The sequence below is a fragment of the Mya arenaria genome, chromosome 2 (assembly GCF_026914265.1).
Source record: "Mya arenaria isolate MELC-2E11 chromosome 2, ASM2691426v1".
Classification (NCBI taxonomy): domain Eukaryota; kingdom Metazoa; phylum Mollusca; class Bivalvia; order Myida; family Myidae; genus Mya; species Mya arenaria.
In genome coordinates this window covers 32,101,284-32,120,944 of record NC_069123.1, presented here as the reverse complement: position 1 = coordinate 32,120,944, position 19,661 = coordinate 32,101,284, and the positions used below count along the sequence as shown (strand labels likewise).

The 19,661-nt window shown below is 35.9% G+C and overlaps 1 protein-coding gene across 3 annotated transcripts; it reads left to right on the top strand.

Moving 5' to 3' along the window:
* Positions 1-610: 610 nt before the first annotated feature.
* On the top strand, positions 611-18,961 carry LOC128222877 (phosphatidylinositol 3-kinase regulatory subunit gamma-like). 3 transcript variants are annotated; one of them, XM_052932044.1, is made up of 6 exons: positions 611-911; positions 3,498-3,919; positions 4,737-4,966; positions 9,316-9,492; positions 11,910-12,095; positions 14,469-18,961. In XM_052932044.1, exons 2-6 carry the CDS (start codon positions 3,506-3,508, stop codon positions 14,689-14,691), a joined length of 1,230 nt encoding a protein of 409 aa, XP_052788004.1. In that variant the 5' UTR covers positions 611-911; positions 3,498-3,505; the 3' UTR covers positions 14,692-18,961. The 3 variants fall into 3 exon arrangements, with proteins under 3 accessions (XP_052788004.1, XP_052788013.1, XP_052788022.1); XM_052932053.1 differs by having other exon boundaries at positions 611-972; XM_052932062.1 differs by lacking the exon at positions 611-911 and adding an exon at positions 997-1,131.
* The last annotated feature ends 700 nt before the right edge of the window (positions 18,962-19,661 follow it).

Here is a 19,661-nt window from a genome sequence, read left to right as displayed (position 1 = left end):
CCCTGTACGGTACGGAATCCTATTTGTGCCATCGCGATCCCGCCCCTAGATTTTTGAACATGTCCAAGAAGAAGAACGAATTATTTCAATGTTAAAATGTCGCATCTTTTTAAAAAAATTGTTCAGTACTCTATACAGTATAGTAAAACATTGTGTTTCTTAGTTGAATTTCGATAAAAAATATGCATGATTCAATATTTAGTTCGGGGCATCATCTCGATAAAAAAGGCGATATGTATTGCTGCATCGGCGGATCCTTTTCCATTGAATTCCTAGAGGTTTTGCGATATTAAATACTGTACGAATTGAAAAAAATGCGACATTTTAGCAAACAAAAATCGCTGTTTTTTCTTCAACATTTTCAAAATGCGAAGGACAGGATCGCGATGTCCCTTTTCGGATTCCGTACCAAATATAAGGTCACTGTTCAGAATAAAGTGCTCGTTAATTATTATTTATATATTTACGGATATTCACCACCGCGCATAACTTGTGACTGTTATGGCTGAAATGCGATAATTAAAGTGAGTGGCCTCTAAGCATTTAGATCTCCATGATATTGACAACGAAACAACTAAACTTCCTGTTTGTATTATTTAACTAGTCCAGACTGAACTTCATTGTAAATTTCAATTCGGTGTGAAGTGTTTCATATATCTATACTATACAGGATGTAAAATACGGTTTAAAACGATGTGGTGTTTATTAAAGGAACACTATTTTTAGTAAAAGTGTGTATCTTTCAGAAATAAATAAGCGAGTAACATGAGAATATGAGATAAAATGACAGTTTCGGATTCAAGTCTAGAATGAGGAAGTTTTGAAAAGCATTTACATGAACAAAGTTATTTTTGCCGACGAGCTGTAAGCGAATAAGGCTCGTACTCATTCAAATCGTTTAACTGGAATAAGTAAGATTCATTGTGCTTTACTAAATTACAGTATTATGTGACTATATACTATACTCTTTAAGTAAGTTGTTTATACATAAAGTTTAATCAATTTTAATCGAAAGGACTTTATGTATTATTTTACTTGAAGTGTTAATTGTGATAAGTATTGATAGTGATCATCGACGTTCAGTGATTTTATGGATAAATAATACCTATAAACTGAATATTAATTGTTAAAGTATGTAGAAGTGATCAGCATTATTGAGGGAAACCGTTGGTTTTGTATTAAGATAATAATAACACCATTCAAAACAAACGTGTCTTTATTTAGTTTGAAAATAATTTAAAGCTGCACTCTCACAGATTGACCTTTTTAACAACTTTTTAAAGCAGATTTTCAACGAAAACCCAGGTTATTACACTAGGGGTGTCGATTGGCGGGATGGCGGGCGGGCGGGTGTCCGGGCGTTCGGTCGGGAGGCAAACAGTGGTTTCCGACCAATAACTTAAGCTAGCATTGATGGATAGTAAAGAAAGTTGGTGTGTAGGTAGCTTAAGTGAAGAGCTAGATTGGGATCGCTGTTAAGGCGGGATGGGATCAAGGTCAAGGTCACTGATACTAAAAGTAGCAAAAAAGGTTTCCACAGCACACCTTAAGTAAGAATAGATGGATAGTGAAGAAAGTTGGTGTGTAGGAAGCTTAAGTGAAGAGCTAGATTTGGATAGCTGTTGATGAAGGATGGGGTCAAGGTGAAGGTCACTGTTACTAAAAGTAGAAAAAAAGGTTTCCAACCAACATCTTAAGAAGAATATATATATATATATAGTGATACAATTTGGTGTGTATGTCGCTTATGTGAATACCTTGGGATTGCAATTGAGGGGGTGGTATCAAGGTCAAGGTCACTGTTACAAAAATAGAAACGACCGTCACTACCTGATACTATCATTGGTGGATAGTTATAGAAAGTTGTTTGTAGGTTTCTTTTGTAAAGAGCGGGTTTGGGATTGCTTTTGATGGGGGGTAAAGGTTAAGGTCACTGTTCAAAAGAAATAGAAAAATGGTTTCAGCCCAATAACTTAAGTAAGAATTGGCAGTGACGGAAGTTGGTGTGTAGATAGCTTATGTGAAGAGCTAGCTTAGGATTATTGGGGGTCAAGATCAAGGTCACTGTTACTAACAGTAGACAAAAGGTTTCCGCCAAACAACTAAAGTAAGAATTGGTTGATAGTGATGAAAATTGGTGTGAAGGTAGCTAATGTTAATAGCTAGCTTAGAATTACTTTTGAGGGGGTTTGGGGTCAAGGTCAAGGTCACTGTTACTCAAAATAGAAACGGGCGTCAAGCATTGGTTTCCGTTCAATAAGTGAAGCTATAATTAATGGATTGTTATGCCAAGTTGTGTGTATGTAGCTTATTTGAAGTGCTAGCTTAGGATTGTTTTTGGGGAGGGTGTGGTCAAGGTCAAGGTCACTGTTACGAAAAATGGAATAATGGTTTCCGACCATTCACTTAAGTAAGAATTGATGTATAGTTATGAAGGTTGGTATGTAGATAGTTTATGTAAAGTGCTAGCTTGGGATTGCTTTTGATGAGGTCGGGGTCAAGGTCAAGGATCCTGTTGCATAAAATAGGAAAAAGGTTTCTGCCCAATAACTTAAGTTAGAACTGATGGATAATAAAAATGTTTGTATGTAGGTAGCTTATGTGAAAAGCTAGCTTGCGATTGCTTTTGAGGAGGGTGGGGTCAAGGTAACTGATACTTTAAACAGAAAAAATGGTTTCCGCCCATTAACTTAAGTAAGAATTGATAGACAGTGATGAAAGTTTGTATGTAGGTATTTTATGTAAAGAGCTGACTTTGAATTTGTTTCGAGAGGGAATGGTGAAGTTCGGTGTAACTCAAATTAGAAAAAATAGTTTCCACTCAATGAATTCAGTTAATATTGAAAGATAGTATTGAAAGTTGATGTGGATGTGTAGGTCGCTTATGTAAAGAGCTAGCTTCGGATTGCTTTTAAGAGGGAGTCAAGATCAAGGTCACTGTTACTTAAAATAGAAAACTGGTTTCCGTCCAACAACTTAAGTTAAAATTGATGAAAACTAAACATAAGATACTTAATAAGAGAAATTTCCAGCTACGTCTCTTTTTAAAAAAACGTAAGGACAAAGGCTGCTACATTTCTCATTTCTCATTCAATATATTAATTGGTTGTACTTTCTGATTGCCCAAATAAAAAAAACTGCTTTCGTCGCAATGCGGCGCTTCTAGTTTTGATCTTGGAATGAGACAATTGTTTGTTCGAATGTCTGGAAATTAGTAATATAGGAAGGCTGACTTAAGATGAGATCGCAGTTATTTTCATATTTATGGTCGAAAGTTGATGTTTTATGGCTAAAAGCGTTATAAACGCTTGAAGGAAATTGAAATGTCCGGCCGTTTTACGAACAATTGAGATCTGTTCGATATTTCATGACTGAATTGAATTCTGCCAAAATCAGCTGATTCTAAGACAACAAATTAAGAAAATGTCAAAACTGTCAATCTGTGAGAGTGCACTTTAAATCATTATTGTTTCCTAATTGATATATTTAAACGGCAGGACAAAGTATGTACGCTCCATTACGCGAAGACTATGGGCAAAATTATGGAAGAGGCGGTGGTGATGAAGAAATTTACTCAAACTCCGGGGTGACTACGGCTGACCTTGAACTTGAATGGTACTGGGGTGATATTACTAAGTCAGAAGTCAACGACTTAATGCAAGGTAAACCGGATGGATCGTTTCTCGTACGCGACGCCACGACCCCTGGAGATTATACTATGACCTTGAAAAAAGGGGGAACAAATAAACTAATCAAAATATATCAATCACCCCAGGGTTTTGGGTTCACGGATCAGTTTGAGTTTAAAACCTTAGAGGACCTTATTGAACACCACAAGGAACATTCGTTAGTCAACTATAACGCCGCCCTAGACATGAAATTGCTGTACCCCGTCTCGAAAGAACCTAAAAGAGAATCGGTAGGTATCCATGGCAACAATCATCACGTTTCTAGGTTTGTATTAAATCAATCTGCTATCTTTTTTTTGGACAAATATGAAGCTTACACACTTCAAAACAAATTCCTCGCAAATTCAATTTTCCTGGTTTGTATTAAATCAATCTGCAATTCAGTATATGTTTATTTTAACAAATATGAAGCTTAAACACTTCAAAACAGATTCCTCGCAAATTCAATTTTCCTGGTTTGTATTAAATCAATCTGCAATTCAGTATATGTTTATTTTAACAAATATGAAGCTTAAACACTTCAAAACAGATTCCTCGCAAATTCAATTTTCCTGGTTTGTATTAAATCAATCTGCAATTCAGTATATGTTTATTTTAACAAATATGAAGCTTAAACACATCAAAACAAATTCCTCGCAAATCAAATTCAAAAAATATCTTGGTAGCTTCTAGTTTAAATGAACTCGTTTTTGGACGATAATGGGTACTGGAGTGTTAATAAGTATCACGATGCAAATGAGTGGTCAAAGGTCACATTTTTATGTCCACGGGGGCATCTTAAAGGATATCAAACAATTGTATTATTTGTGGCAAATCTTATCAGGGAGTAAGAGTGCGTCTTTAAGTATTTGTGTCTTTATTATTATAGATAAAAACGTTCCGCAATTCCCTAAATGTTTAAAAAAGTCAATAGGGCGTGATGGGGAAACTTTAAAAAATAAATGTCGAAAAACATGTAAACTTTGAAATATTCTAATTCAAGTGTGTTCCTGATTGATAATCACGGTGCTCATTTGGAAACTTGCTTGTACATGGCGCGTTTTTCAGTTCGGTGACGAAACCAAACGAAAACACGACTTCCGGGAAATATACGAGCGTCTAAGGCAGGAAGAACAGACACTTGCGGAGCTCTACAACGCCCAGAGCAAGCATCACGAGGCGCTTGCAACCCATAACCGGTTGGTGACAGGGTTGGACGAGACGCTTGCAGTATACACCGCACAGGTCGAGCTACACCGGCAGTTTCATGGGGAGGTCTCGGGCATTGACTTGCCGCAGTAGGTGTTTTCATATACAGTCGAACCCCGTTGGCTCTAACTCGCTTGGTTCGACATCCTCGTTGGCTCGAACTGGATGTAAAGAACCGGTTTCTTTATACTAAATGTAAGCATTTCCGCTTGGCTCGAAATATTCGAGGCTCGAGATATTTTCGACGGTTCCTGCGAGTTAGAGCGAACGGGGTTCGATTGTATTTAAAAAAAATACAATATTAACCTTCTATTCTTGTCCATGTAGTTCCCATCATATCCTAAAAGAGACGGTTTACCAGTTAGGTTCCGTTCCGAATTTGAGGCTACTAGTTACAGTGAGTCGAGTCAAACATATAAACATCAAATGAGGTTTAAACCAATAACAGTGTGTCAAACATATGAACATCAAATGAGGTTTAAACCAATAACAGTGTGTCAAACATATGAACATCAAACGAAGTTTAAAGCTAGTGCCAATGAGTCGAAGATATGAACATCAAACGAAATTGAGGCTAGTGCCAATGAGTCGAAGATATGAACATCTAACGAAATTGAGGCTAGTGACAATGAGTCGAAGATATGAACATCAAACGAATATTAGGCTAGTGACAATGAGTCGCAGATATTAACATCAAACGCATTTAAGACCAGTGACATTGAGTCGAAGATATAAACATCAAACGAAATTTAGGCTAGTGTCAACAAAATTTAGGCTAGTGACAATGAGTCGAAGATATGAACATCGAATGAAATTTAGGCTAGTGTCAATGAGTCGAAGATATGAACATCAAACGAAACTTAGGCTAATGCCAATGAGTCGAAGATATGAACATCTAACGAAATTGAGGCTAGTGCAAATGAGTCGAAGATATGAACATCTAACGAAATTGAGGCTAGTGACAACGAAATTTAGGCTAGTGCAAATGAGTCGAAGATATGAACATCTAACGAAATTTAGGCTTGTGACAATGAGTCAAAGATATGAACATCTAACGAAATTGAGGCTTGTGACAATGAGTCAAAGATATGAACATCTAACGAAATTGAGGCTAGTGACAATGAGTCGAAAATATGAACATCTAACGAAATTGAGGCTAGTGACAATGAGTCGAAGATATGAACATCAAACGAAATTGAGGCTAGTGACAACGAAATTTAGGCTAGTGACAATGAGTCGAAGATATGAACATCGAACGAAATGTTGGCTAGTGACAATGAGTCGAAGACATGAACATTGAACGAAATTTAGGCTAGTGACAATGAGTCGAAGATATGAACATGTAACGAAATTGAGGCTAGTGACAATGAGTCGAAGATATGAACATCTATCGAAATTGATGCTAGTGACAATGAGTCGAAAATATGAACATCAAACGAAATTAAGGCTAGTGACAACGATATGTAGGCTAGTGACAGCGAAATATAGGCTAGTGACAATGAGTCAAAGATATGAACATCAAACGAAATTAAGGCTAGTGACAACGAAATTTAGGCTAGTGATAATGAGTCGAAGATATAAACATCTAACGAAATTGAGGCTAGTTACAATGAGTCGAAGATATAAACATCGAACGAAATTTAGGCTAGTGACAATGAGTCGCAGATATTAACATCAAACGCATTTAAGACCAGTGACAATGAGTCGAAGATATAAACATCAAACGAAATTTAGGCTAGTGTCAACAAAATTTAGGCTAGTGACAATGAGTCGAAGATATGAACATCGAATGAAATTTAGGCTAGTGTCAATGAGTCGAAGATATGAACATCAAACGAAACTTAGGCTAGTGCCAATGAGTCGAAGATATGAACATCGAACGAAATTGAGGCTAGTGCCAATGAGTCGAAGATATGAACATCTAACGAAATTGAGGCTAGTGACAACGAAATTTAGGCTAGTGCAAATGAGTCGAAGATATGAACATCTAACGAAATTTAGGCTTGTGACAATGAGTCGAAGATATGAACATTAACGAAATTGAGGCTTGTGACAATGAGTCGAAGATATGAACATCTAACGAAATTGAGGCTAGTGACAACGAAATTTAGGCTAGTGCAAATGAGTCGAAGATATGAACATCTAACGAAATTTAGGCTTGTGACAATGAGTCGAAGATATGAACATTAACGAAATTGAGGCTTGTGACAATGAGTCGAAGATATGAACATCTAACGAAATTGAGGCTAGTGACAATGAGTCGAAAATATGAACATCTAACGAAATTGAGGCTAGTGACAATGAGTCGAAGATATAAACATCGAACGAAATTGAGGCTAGTGACAATGAGTCGAAGACATGAACATTGAACGAAATTTAGGCTAGTGACAATGAGTCGAAGATATGAACATGTAACGAAATTAAGGCTAGTGACAATGAGTCGAAGATATGAACATCTATCGAAATTGAGGCTAGTGACCATGAGTCGAAAATATGAACATCAAACGAAATTTAGGCTAGTGACAACGATATGTAGGCTAGTGACAACGAAATATAGGCTAGTGACAATGAGTCAAAGATATGAACATCAAACGAAATTAAGGCTAGTGACAACGAAATTGAGGCTAGTGACAATGAGTCGAAGATATAAACATCTAACGAAATTGAGGCTAGTGACAATGAGTCGAAGATATGAACATCGAACGAAATTTAGGCTAGTGACAATGAGTCAAAGATATTAACATCAAACGCATTTAAGACCAGTGACAATGAGTCGAAGATATAAACATCAAACGAAATTTAGGCTAGTGTCAACAAAATTTAGGCTAGTGACAATGAGTCGAAGATATGAACATCGAATGAAATTTAGGCTAGTGTCAATGAGTCGGAGATATGAACATCGAATGAAATTTAGGCTAGTGCCAATGAGTCGAAGATATGAACATCTAACGAAATTGAGGCTAGTGACAATGAGTCGAAGATATGAACATCTAACGAAATTGAGGCTTGTGACAATGAGTCGAAGATGTGAACATCAAACGAAATTTAAGCTAGTGACAATGAGTCGAAGATATGAACATCAAACGAAATTGAGGCTAGTGACAATGAGTCGAAGAAATAAACATCAAACGAAATTTAAGCTAGTGACAATGAGTCGAAGATATGAACATCAAACGAAATTGAGGCTAGTGACAATGAGTCGAAGATATGAACATCAAACGAAATTAAATTTAAGCTAGTAATAGAGTCGAAGACATGGACATTGAACGAAATTTAGGCTAGTGACAATGAGTCGAAGACATGAACATCAAACGCATTTTAGGCTAGTGACAATTAGTCGAAGACGTGAACATTAAACGCATTTTAGGCTAGTGACAATGAGTCGAAGATTTAAACATCAAACGAAATTTAGGCTAGTGACAATGAGTCGGAGATATGAACAGCAAACGAATTTTAGGCAGGTCACAGTGAGTCGACCGTTATGAGGAAATTGGTTGAAAATCGTGTTAACAATATGGTAAAATGGCTCATTTATAACTGAGTCTCTATAAGCAAGGTGCATTTAACTTAAAGTGTCTGTTTTTTAACCTTTGTAAACAAACTGTCGTACTGGAAATGCAAACGCAATTATTCTCAAATTACGTACAAATATCCCGATCGACACCGGATAACATAGTCTTAGCAAACGACTTGTCAAACTGCCTTTAACTTAACTGTAGAATTATGTATCATATTGAAGAGGCACATGTCAATCACAGAGAGCTTCACCTACTTCATGTTTGTTGGTATACCAAAAAAGGCCAGCGTCTCTTTTTATAATTCACACACAATTCATGTTAGTTTGTCGGTATATCAAGACATGGAGCTTTATTTATAATGCTATTTAAATATATACATACCAGTATATAATTATGTATATACCCATACATCGGCAGTTTAATGTTTACTAAGTACAACATGCATTTATAGGAATTTCGCGATGCAATTTTTCGCGACAGATTGGGTCATTGTCAAACTGTTTTCGAAACTATTTCCAACAAGTAGCTTTGTAACTTATCTAAGAACTCTAGATTCGTTAATGTGGTGGTGGTGTTAGTAGTTTATACTCCGGGTCCCGGCGTGAGCACATTGAAGGGTCCCAGAGTGACAGTTCAACCACCGCACACCTATCCTGGGTGGTGAACCAGTACTAGGTGCCTTCACTTCTGCAAGGAACTGACAACTTCTGTACATGCCAGGAGCAGTGGTACAGTGGGAATGGTCGTAGAAAGGATTTCATAACCAATCACAACAGAAGTGACCTGGTCCGCCCGGGAATCGAACCTGGGTTGTCCGATTAACAGTCCAACGCTCTACCGACTGAGCTAACCGGGCGGACTAATTCGTTAATGTAGATGTGCGAGTTGCTTAAATAGCGTAAACCAAACATCTCTTCCAGGGTCCGAGACAACTTTACGGCGCTGATGGATCGGTTGAAAGAGATCCAGGACTGTCGTGACTCCCTGGAAAACAATGACATCAGTCTCCTGCAGGATATACGGAGCGTCGGAGCGGACATTGCGGAGCAGAAACAGCGAGTTGTTGCCCTCGAGAAAGACAAAGTCCACCGACAAAGGTAACTGTTACAGAGTGTGTATACCACGTGATAAATTACGTCATAAATGCATTCGGAACTCCTCGGCCATTTTTATCGAAAACAAACTCGGATGTATGCCGGTACATCAGTAGAAGTAGCTCGTAAAAAAATAAATTATATTATTGATTAAATGTAGTGTTTAAGCGTGTATGTGTAGATCTAAGTTTAAATTGATTGTCAGTGAAGTGTATTATTGCAAACATAATGAAGATTACCAAGAGTAAGGTCATTAAGTTTAACTGCTAAATTGAAGTACCAGGCGCGTAGGAAGGAAATTGACTCTGGGGCCGCGGAAGGGGTTGGCACGGGAGGGATGTTCCTTACCTTCAAAATGTTTTTTTTTTAATTTTAAGCATTGAAAGACTTCAAGAATTTCCAGTGAGTTCAGGTTTTATTTTAATGTTTTTATTTAAACCTTTTTCGGTTAAAATAGTTGATGGATATAAAACCATAATCGTTTAGTAGCATGTGTTCATATTTGCAGTCTCACAATGTATGCTAAATAACAAATTAGCACAGTTAACCTGTTTATAGTGAAACCACGAGTGACTTTTGAACCATTTCGAGTTAAAAGCCATGTGTTCATTTTTTCTAGTGACAAAAGATCTCTTTGAAAAATTGAAACTTTAGGGTCATTTGGAAAGTCTATTTTAAAGTCAAACTTTAATGTGGCGAGTTTGAAATTACATAGTAACATATTGCTGGCTATTTAATGACATTTCTATTTTAACGAGTAATTCCAATCATCACAATGAACTACAGTCTTTGAAAGGTCAAAAACGATGCAAATAATAATTGTATTGCCTCTTCTTCCACTTACCCGTCTTTGATAATCCGCCGACTGTTTTCACGGTATGGTGTCACAGGACAAATAGCTAGATGGTCACAGGTTTAATTATGACCTGGTGACCTGTTTACTCAATATCGTGTCAGACTGGTATTGATCTATATGAGTGTACCTTTTTTTAAAATACGATTATTAAGAAAATCGGTATCAAATATTCGCGGTCCTACGCGCCTGAGTACTACTCGATCTACCTGCAGCGAGCATACCGATTTCTGAGTATTTAAACCGTCCATATATATACATCCGAGGTTGTTTTCGATAAAAATGGCCGTGGAGTTCCGAATGGTCATAAATGCTACGTCGGAAGGCAATATTTTGCTTCGAGTGAAGACTTTAAACAAAGATAACTTTACTATTTCTTCACCATTTTAAATGAAAAATAGCGCAGTCTATGACGCCTACAGAGCCCCGCTTTCGGTCTTTTACCAGAGTTTGATTGAGGGTTTACTTTCTTAAACATTTCGACAAACCTTTTCATAAAAACACCGCCTATTAAATGGAGCACTGCCTAAACATTATTTTAGAAATAGGTTTGTCGAAGTGTTTGAGGAAACTAATCACCTAATCAAATTCCGGTAATAAAACGAAAGCGGCAAAAACTGCCCATTGTTTCATTGAACGTGTATATTGACGATGTCAGTGTACAAATTCTGTCTGTCTGTAAGTCTGAAGGACGGGGGTGATATCTTGTTCCTGGGCAAAAACCAGTTCAGGCCCCAATATCACAAAAAACTCAAATCAAATCCCAATCTGAATTCATTTTACCGCATGAAAGCATAGATTAAAATTCTTACCATTTTTATACCTTTTAAAAGCTTACTTTCTCATAGAATGTGTTAATAAAAAGATTTTGTCTATTGACAATAATTCAAAGAAAATTAATTCTAGAGTATATGTTAAAAGGCAATAAAATGTACCCAAGTACATTTTGGGCTGTAAAATAGTTTTCCCTTGGAATTTTGACCAAAGTTTTTAATCAACATATTCAATGATATAATGTGGTTTAAAAATGTGCAAAAAAACATGTATTATTTTCAGGATCTTTTGATGCTATGTGGTAAAATGAGTTGAGAATGAGATTACGATTTGGGTTAAGTATTTTCGTGATATTGGAGCCTGATGTCCTTTTTGAAAGGCCATGCGAAAATACTACCCCTAGTGATCGATCCCACAACCTATGGGGGAGTGGCGGACACCTATACCACAAGACCAATCTTACAATCTCTATATACAGTCGCAACTCGTTATGTGGAAGTCGTCGGGACCTCGTTAAATAATTCGTGATAACGAACATTCGACATATCCGAAATAACAAATATAGCACCAAACCCGACATATTTGAGTCCGATTTTTGTCTGATATTTACATCCGGTTAAATTAAAACGGTCTTGATATATATATATATATATATAATGAATTATTTGTGTTTTATACCGGGTCCTCTAAATTGGTCGACCAGAGCAGTGAATCTAACATCTGACATTTTGAAGTTATCTTTTCTGTGCCTATTGATAACTGTTATCCCTCTCTGTTTCCTTCCAACCTATAGATGGCTTGTGGAGACGTTTATCCTTCCCCATTGTGTTGAGGAGACCTGGTTAGTCGAGTGCGATCGTGCGGAAGCCCAGCGCCTCCTTATTTCCGAGTACGAATACCGGAAACCGCCAGAAAACGGCACCTTTCTTATACGGAAAACTGCCTCCGACGATGGCGAAAAATATGCGCTTTCTATTGTGTAAGTGAAGTCAAATGTTTTTATTTATTGTACTGTTACCTCTCTTTTAGGGCCAGTCCGATATGTTACAAATACTTTAACTATGTTTTAATGCAAAATCATCCGGTAAGACCGCGCTTTTAACTCGTCGTATCGAATTTTACCCAGACAGATCACGTTCCGAATCGCAACACCTCTGCCATTTTCCATCGAAAACAACCTGAGATGTATATGGATGGTTAACGATGTCAGAATTCTTTACATTTAACTACGCTGTAAGTAGATCGCGTAGTGATTTCAACATAGCAGTAAAACCTTAGGAAGTTTCTCTTGGGAATCTTAATTATGTATGTAATAATAAATCTCACTGCCAGAATAAATTTTAATTATTAAAGTAATTGAAGTAATTGGAAATACTCGTTCAAACACAAGAAATAACAAATGCTTTTATTTCAAATTTTACAAACTACTTCCTCTGATATACCGGCATACATCCGAGGTTGTTTTCCATGGATAATGGTCAATGTGTTCGGATCGTTTTCGGTGGAAAAATGACGAGGTTCTCCGAATGGATCGCGTTATGAAATGAATAACTTTCATAAGTTTCGCGAGTTAAATGAGCGATTTTAACTCCCCACACCGCGTTCTTCCAGATTCTAAAAAATGTGATGTGTATGTTTGCTTTGCATTGCGGTAAGTACTTCGTTAAAGATGGCAAGAAGTATCTCTAAAAGATACCCGGCCGTGATAAACTAGCGGGATGACAAGTCTCTGAATGGTTTGAATGTTCGACACTTAATAGAGCTTATTTTTGGTTTAACCACTGTTCGGTAATTCCTGAGTCAATGCATTTTTTTTAAAGAATATCATAACTTGGCCATGCACAGTATTACAGAATATTCCAATGTTTGACTAAACACGTGTAATTTTTCAATACAGAAATGTTTTCACCTCTAAAAAGGTAACGAAGCGATATGTCACGGTTGTATTGTTTTATTTTTGCGAGGCGTCAATATTTACGACCAACAAGAACTGAGTACTTGAGAACAACATTCGCTTAGACTAAAATAATCGACCTTTAACGAAGTAAGCCAGTTTGCGTGTGGCTTTCAAATAAACATTTTTGTAAAGCATAAAAAACATATCAACTTAAATAAATTATCCTTTTGACATTAATATTTAACAAAGTAATAGTACATAATGAAACCTAAAATAACTTTTCATTTCATTCTTTATCTATATGGTCAGCAATTGGTCAGCAGTATTTCTCTATTTCTATATCGTCAGCGAATTGGTCAGCACTTCAGAACGACCCGAAATCAAGTTTTCAATTAGGTCTCAACGCAAAGCAGAAAACTAAAACAGTACCTTATTACATAAAAAAAAACAATCAAGACCGAAAACAATGTGTATACTGTTTATATATACCTTTTAAGCGTTTTACTCGTTGTCAAAATACGTAATTTAAACGAGTTTCAAATCATCAGGAGTGTTTAAACTAAGATTTTTGTCAGCAGTCTTTCATCACTGGTTAGCAGATATTTACGCAATTTTTTCTTATTCCAAGACAAAAAAAAAAAAAAAATTGGAAAAACGGTAAATATGTGAGAGTGCAGCTTTAAGAGTCGCGCCGAGTTCGCATCTGTTTGCCCACGAATTATACTCGGTTTTAAAAAATATATCATGCATTTCGTCCGTCGTTCTTGCGCTTCGATTTAAGTGAAAGAGAAATGGACCGTGTTTTTACCTTCCAGGTGGCACCGCAGTGCCGGGTGAATGCGGTGGTTTTGCCTTCGCGCCAAATATATCAGGAAATGGGCCTTACCTAGGGTCCCTAGGGTGCGGGGGCATTTGGCGGGGATTTTACCAGCAGTTCGCCCTCGCATAGCGGGGATTTTAACCGGGGGGGGGGGGCATGGCTTCAATTGACTGGTGCATTAGTTCCAAGTGTACAAGGAGACGCCAAATCTCCAAAAAAAGTTGATTGACAGGCCCTAGAAATTGCAATGAATTCGGAATTCACCAAACTCCACGCAGTATTACTTGCCTTAGAATACAGTAATCATTGTCACCATGCAAATCACGTGACCATAGATACATAAAATATCATATCGGTAAAGACTGTAAATTATCCTCTTTTTTATTTATTTTTTTATTTTAACCTCGAAGCACCTTGTATATTTGAAATTTGAAAAAAATGCTATCCCAGAAGGAGATCGGAAAAACAACAACATTTACTATACCAGCTCATGGTGGCATATATCTAGGATTTTGCTTGCCAGAGGAGATCACTGCGTGTGAGATTGGAAATTTTCTTATTGAAGCCACGGGCATTCGATGCTTTGCAAACACTAGTATTAGTACACTGACCCGATATTTTGTTTTCATTTTCAGATACGAGAACAATGTGTCGCATATCAAGATACACTTCAGTAAAGAACTTGGGTTCGGTTTAGTCAAAGAAAAGCTTGTGCACCCATCTCTAATGGACCTCGTCCTTCAATATGAAGAAACCCCATTATCTGAATTTTATAGCAATTTGAGAATTCCATTGAAGTATCCGTATAAGCGAGCAGATTCATTTAAATATTACGAAGCTGAGCCAATATATGGGTAGATAAATAATGTGTGTACCTTAGGCGTAAAACTATCTTTGTTCCCACTAACCCGACGAACCCTATTTTCTTTTAATTCCGGCCCTACACTTTTTTTTTCGTTTTGACCGAAATGATGATTTTTTTCAGTAATTTTCTAAATACAGTCGAACCCCGTTCGCTCGAATTCCCAGGGACCGGCGAAAATACCTCGAGCCTCGGAAAATTCGAGCCAAGCGGAAATGCTGACATTCAGTGTAAAGAAACCGGTTCTTTATATCCAGTTCGAGCCAACGAGGAGTTCGAGCCAAGCGAGTTCTAGTCAACGGGGTTCTACTGTAAACGAATTATATTAGTGAACATGTTAATATATATTATACTTTTTATATTTTATTCTTTACATTTTGTATTCAAAACTTGCTGCAATAGTGATATACCCCGATATAGGTCGGTTCGGTACAAAAGCTCGTTTCTCAAAAAAAAGAAATAAGAAAGATATGCCTACCTACCTAACCTATTTTTTGGAGGTTTTTGTGGAAACAAAGACATTTTTGGGCCTTATGGTAGATAAAGGAATGGCATTAACGAATTGGAATTTTGTAAACAAACATACTTCTTTTAAACTTGTATTATAAAATGTTTATGGATATATTATTGACAGCCAATTAATTGTGATGCAAGAATGTCGTGTTCAGATGTGTTAACTGTTTATTTACGATTGCATTGTGTGACAATGTCTGATAGATTCTTATTTGATTCTGTTTACTTCATATCGACTCAAATGGATCCAAGTTCAGAAGAACTGATACATTTAGCAGAACTTATTCATTTACTATAATAATTCTACCAAAGATGGTTGCTTCCAGAACTGATTCATTTACTATAATAATTCTACCAAAGATGGTTGCTTCCAGAACTGATTCATTTACTATAATAGTTCTACCAAAGATGGTTGCTTCCAGAACTGATTCATTTACTATAATAATTCTACCAAAGATGGTTGCTTCCAGAACTGATTCATTTACTATAATAATTCTACCAAAGATGGTTGCTTCCAGAACTGATTCATTTACTATAATAGTTCTACCAAAGATGGTTGCTTCCAGAACTTATTTATTTACTATAATAATTCTACCAAAGATGGTTGCTTCCAGAACTGATTCATTTACTATAATAATTCTACCAAAGATGGTTGCTTCCAGAACTGATTCATTTACTATAATAATTCTACCAAAGATGGTTGCTTCCAGAACTGATTCATTTACTATAATAATTCTACCAAAGATGGTTGCTTCCAGAACTGATTCATTTACTATAATAATTCTACCAAAGATGGTTGCTTCCAGAACTGATTCATTTACTATAATAGTTCTACCAAAGATGGTTGCTTCCAGAACTGATTCATTTACTATAATAGTTCTACCAAAGATGGTTGCTTCCAGAACTGATTCATTTACTATAATAATTCTACCAAAGATGGTTGCTTCCAGAACTGATTCATTTACTATAATAATTCTACCAAAGATGGTTGCTTCCAGAACTGATTCATTTACTATAATAATTCTACCAAAGATGGTTGCTTCCAGAACTGATTCATTTTCTATAATAGTTCGACCAAAGATTGTAGCTTTCAGAACGGATTAATTTACTTGAATAGTTCGACCAAAGATCATGGATTTATTAGTTGGTTTGCACATTTCTTATGTATTACAATGGTGTTTGTGTTGCCGGCATCAAAATGAAAATTGATCAAAACAATTAAAGACTACTCCCATCATTTAATACGAATCTTCACCTGAGTAAACACAAAGTTTTATTGTAATATTCAGCTAGAAAATAACATACCAGATGTCATTTGGTTAGGTTATGGTTTGTGTGAGAACTCATTTGTCTGATTATTTTATGACGTAAGCGTCTCACTTCTATAGCTGTGTATGCCAAAATGGTACACTAATAAACAAGAGCATTGCATAAACAGTCGAAACTCGCTATGTCGAACTATGTTATCTCGATTGTCTGGATATGTCGAACTTTTCGGTTATACTTAGATTGTTTTTCGGTTATATCGAATGTTCGTTATCTCCCGTTAGGTCCATACGACTTCGACATAACGAATTTTGACTGTATATGACAACGCTCGTATGTAAGTCAATGATTACACGTCAACATCTATTTTGGCCAAGGCAACTTACACATCGATATATATGAAGTTAAAAATTCGAATATTTTGAAAAAAATAATTTCTATCTCAGTAGTTCAACCATCATTATTATAACAATATAAATCGAGTACAATATAGATATGACACAACTATAAAATCATGTTTAGAATTTTTTTTAGCGTTAAGACAATCATTATTTTCTTTATTCTGTAGTAAATGAAGAATAAGGAGCAATATTATTTAATAGTTTATCATAGTCACCAAAAAAGTTGTTATTTTTTCATATTTGGCGAGTTTATATAATTTTGATATCTGGGTATTTAGTGTGTATGTAAGTCACTTTAATACATCCTCGCTAACAAAACGTGATATTCATTTTCATTCCTATGACAATTATGACACTTTCTATCTTCTTGTTTTATATTTATTCATATTATTTCCTCAAGATTAAGGTTATGTTATATGTTAAATGTTGCTTAAGAATATCACTTAACTACTTAATTGCTAATGATACAAATAAAATATTTGTTCAAATGCAAAACTGTGGAGAACCTTTTACTTTCCTGTAGCTTTTGTGAATTTCTGAACATTGTATATCATTGTTGTAAGTAACTATCATATGATATTCTTACTACAGCTTTTATCTGAAAATTCGTTGTAAACATGTTCACCTGTGTAAATGAAAAAGCAAATGTAAGCTCATTCAAAATAATCTTTGTCTTTCAAAGTATTAATATATTCGCCATTAACAGATATCATATCAAAAACCTTATTCATTACCGACTCAAGATAACGTTCGGCGTACTTATTAGTTCGTTTTTATGTACAAATACTTACTCGGAATCTTGTCAATTTACCATTTACGTTTGCATTGCATAGTTGCTGTCTAACACATACAAGTTGCGTTTTGTTTGAAAATTTTTAGTTGTATCCCTTTTAACCACTTACAATAACATTTTATGGTAAGGCGTAAAAAATGATGTAGATTTGTTTCCGGTTTCACGCTCTTTCTCTCTCTCACACACGCACGCACGCACGCACGCACGCACGCACGCACGCTCGCACACACACCCAAGGTAAAAATAAATAAATAGGGTAGGTAGGTCGGTAAATATTTTTTTATTTGCTAAATTGTTCCATGAAAAAATTCTGTTACCAAAAACTATAAATGGTTAAGAACATCTATAAATTCAGTATTTGCATTATTGGATTTTTTTGTAAGACGAAAACAACACTTCATTTCAAAATCGAACAAATGATAAAAATAAATATTTCAGAAAGCAATAAAAAGGATAAGGATGTGTGTGTGTGTGGGGGGGGGGGGAGTATATAAGGAAACATTTTTACGCATAAGTAACATGGGTACAATATTCATGTTTCTTTACCAATAGAGGAGGACTTGTATATGTCTGCAACGCTCTTTTTTCTTGTGTAAGTGTGTGTTGTTGTTGTTTTTCATTAAGGCGTACTTGTAAGTCCGTTTCACAAAAATACATTGTTTTATGGTCAATATCGAATCAATAGCTTCCAATGCATCTGTAAGAGATACATTTGACAGCTCCCAGAATGCATGTATATATATCACTAGGCTTATCAGCCTGATTCAAATTACCATGCAATGCACTGCCTCTTTTGTTAAGTTTTGTTGTATGTTCTTTATATCATTTGTGTTTGTATTTGTAAAGCTTACAAGTATCAATATACATCAGTACATGTTGCAAATATCTAGTCTTAAGCTTATATGTTTAAAATAAACAAAGGGTATACCACTGGCACCGAATTTTCCAACTGAATTAAAAAAAAGAATCGTCGTATATTAAAATTCCAAACTTCAATTGCGAGGCCAAAAGTGTAAAAATGCATTGAAAACCATTTGTTTTCATAAATATGAACTTTGTTTTGTTTTGTCTATATATTCACAAAATTATTCGGTTTGGAAGTATACGATTTTATTTTTTTTCAAAAATAAGACTTTTAGTTTGAAAATCCGGTACCAGTGTGGTAAATAGGCACCCATCGTTCCGTGAATGATGAAACTGTGATTGTTTGGTAACAGGTGCATGTATATGTATATTATGTTTGTTAACAATTACTTAATATATATAGTGTTTGAATAAACTGTATTAAAACTGTTTCCATTTCTTAGATAATATGTTTTATCAATTATTATGTATGAAGAACTTTATTATGAGCTGGAGGCCTTACATTACAAAAAAAGTGTAAACAGTAAATCTGCGATAACTCGAGCATGTCATGGCCCGACCTTAAACCTCGAGTTAACCGATGTCTCGAGTTATCCCTGTGAGTTTCCAATTGGGTCCTTTAATAAATGCCTTGTTTTCAAAATTTTAAGTCAAGCATATTTAACATGAAAATAATGGGAATAAAGGTCTGCACTTAGCCACGTCCTCGACCAATCCGCAGGTCTCGAGTTGTCCCCTGTTCAAGTTATCGCAATTTACAGTACTCTTATTTGCACACATTTTCGAGTTCACGTTTCATTCACATGTATTGATCCTTCGTTTTTTACAATTATGAATATTCGTATAGTTTAACACATATGTGACCACATATATTGTTGGCTAATTGTTCACATATACTTTTCGCAGAAACGGAACCTATAATAGCTTAGTGGGTATTTACCACAGTCTATCGGAACCTATAATACGGAACCTATAATAGCCTAGTGGGTATTACCACAGTCTATCGGTGATGTGGTCAACGGTTATTTACATGTTTGACAACCGCATGATTCGGCCGCTGATAAAGTAGTTCCATTCCGTGGACGATAAACAACACATTCGGAACTCCTCGGCCATTTTTTTCAAAAAC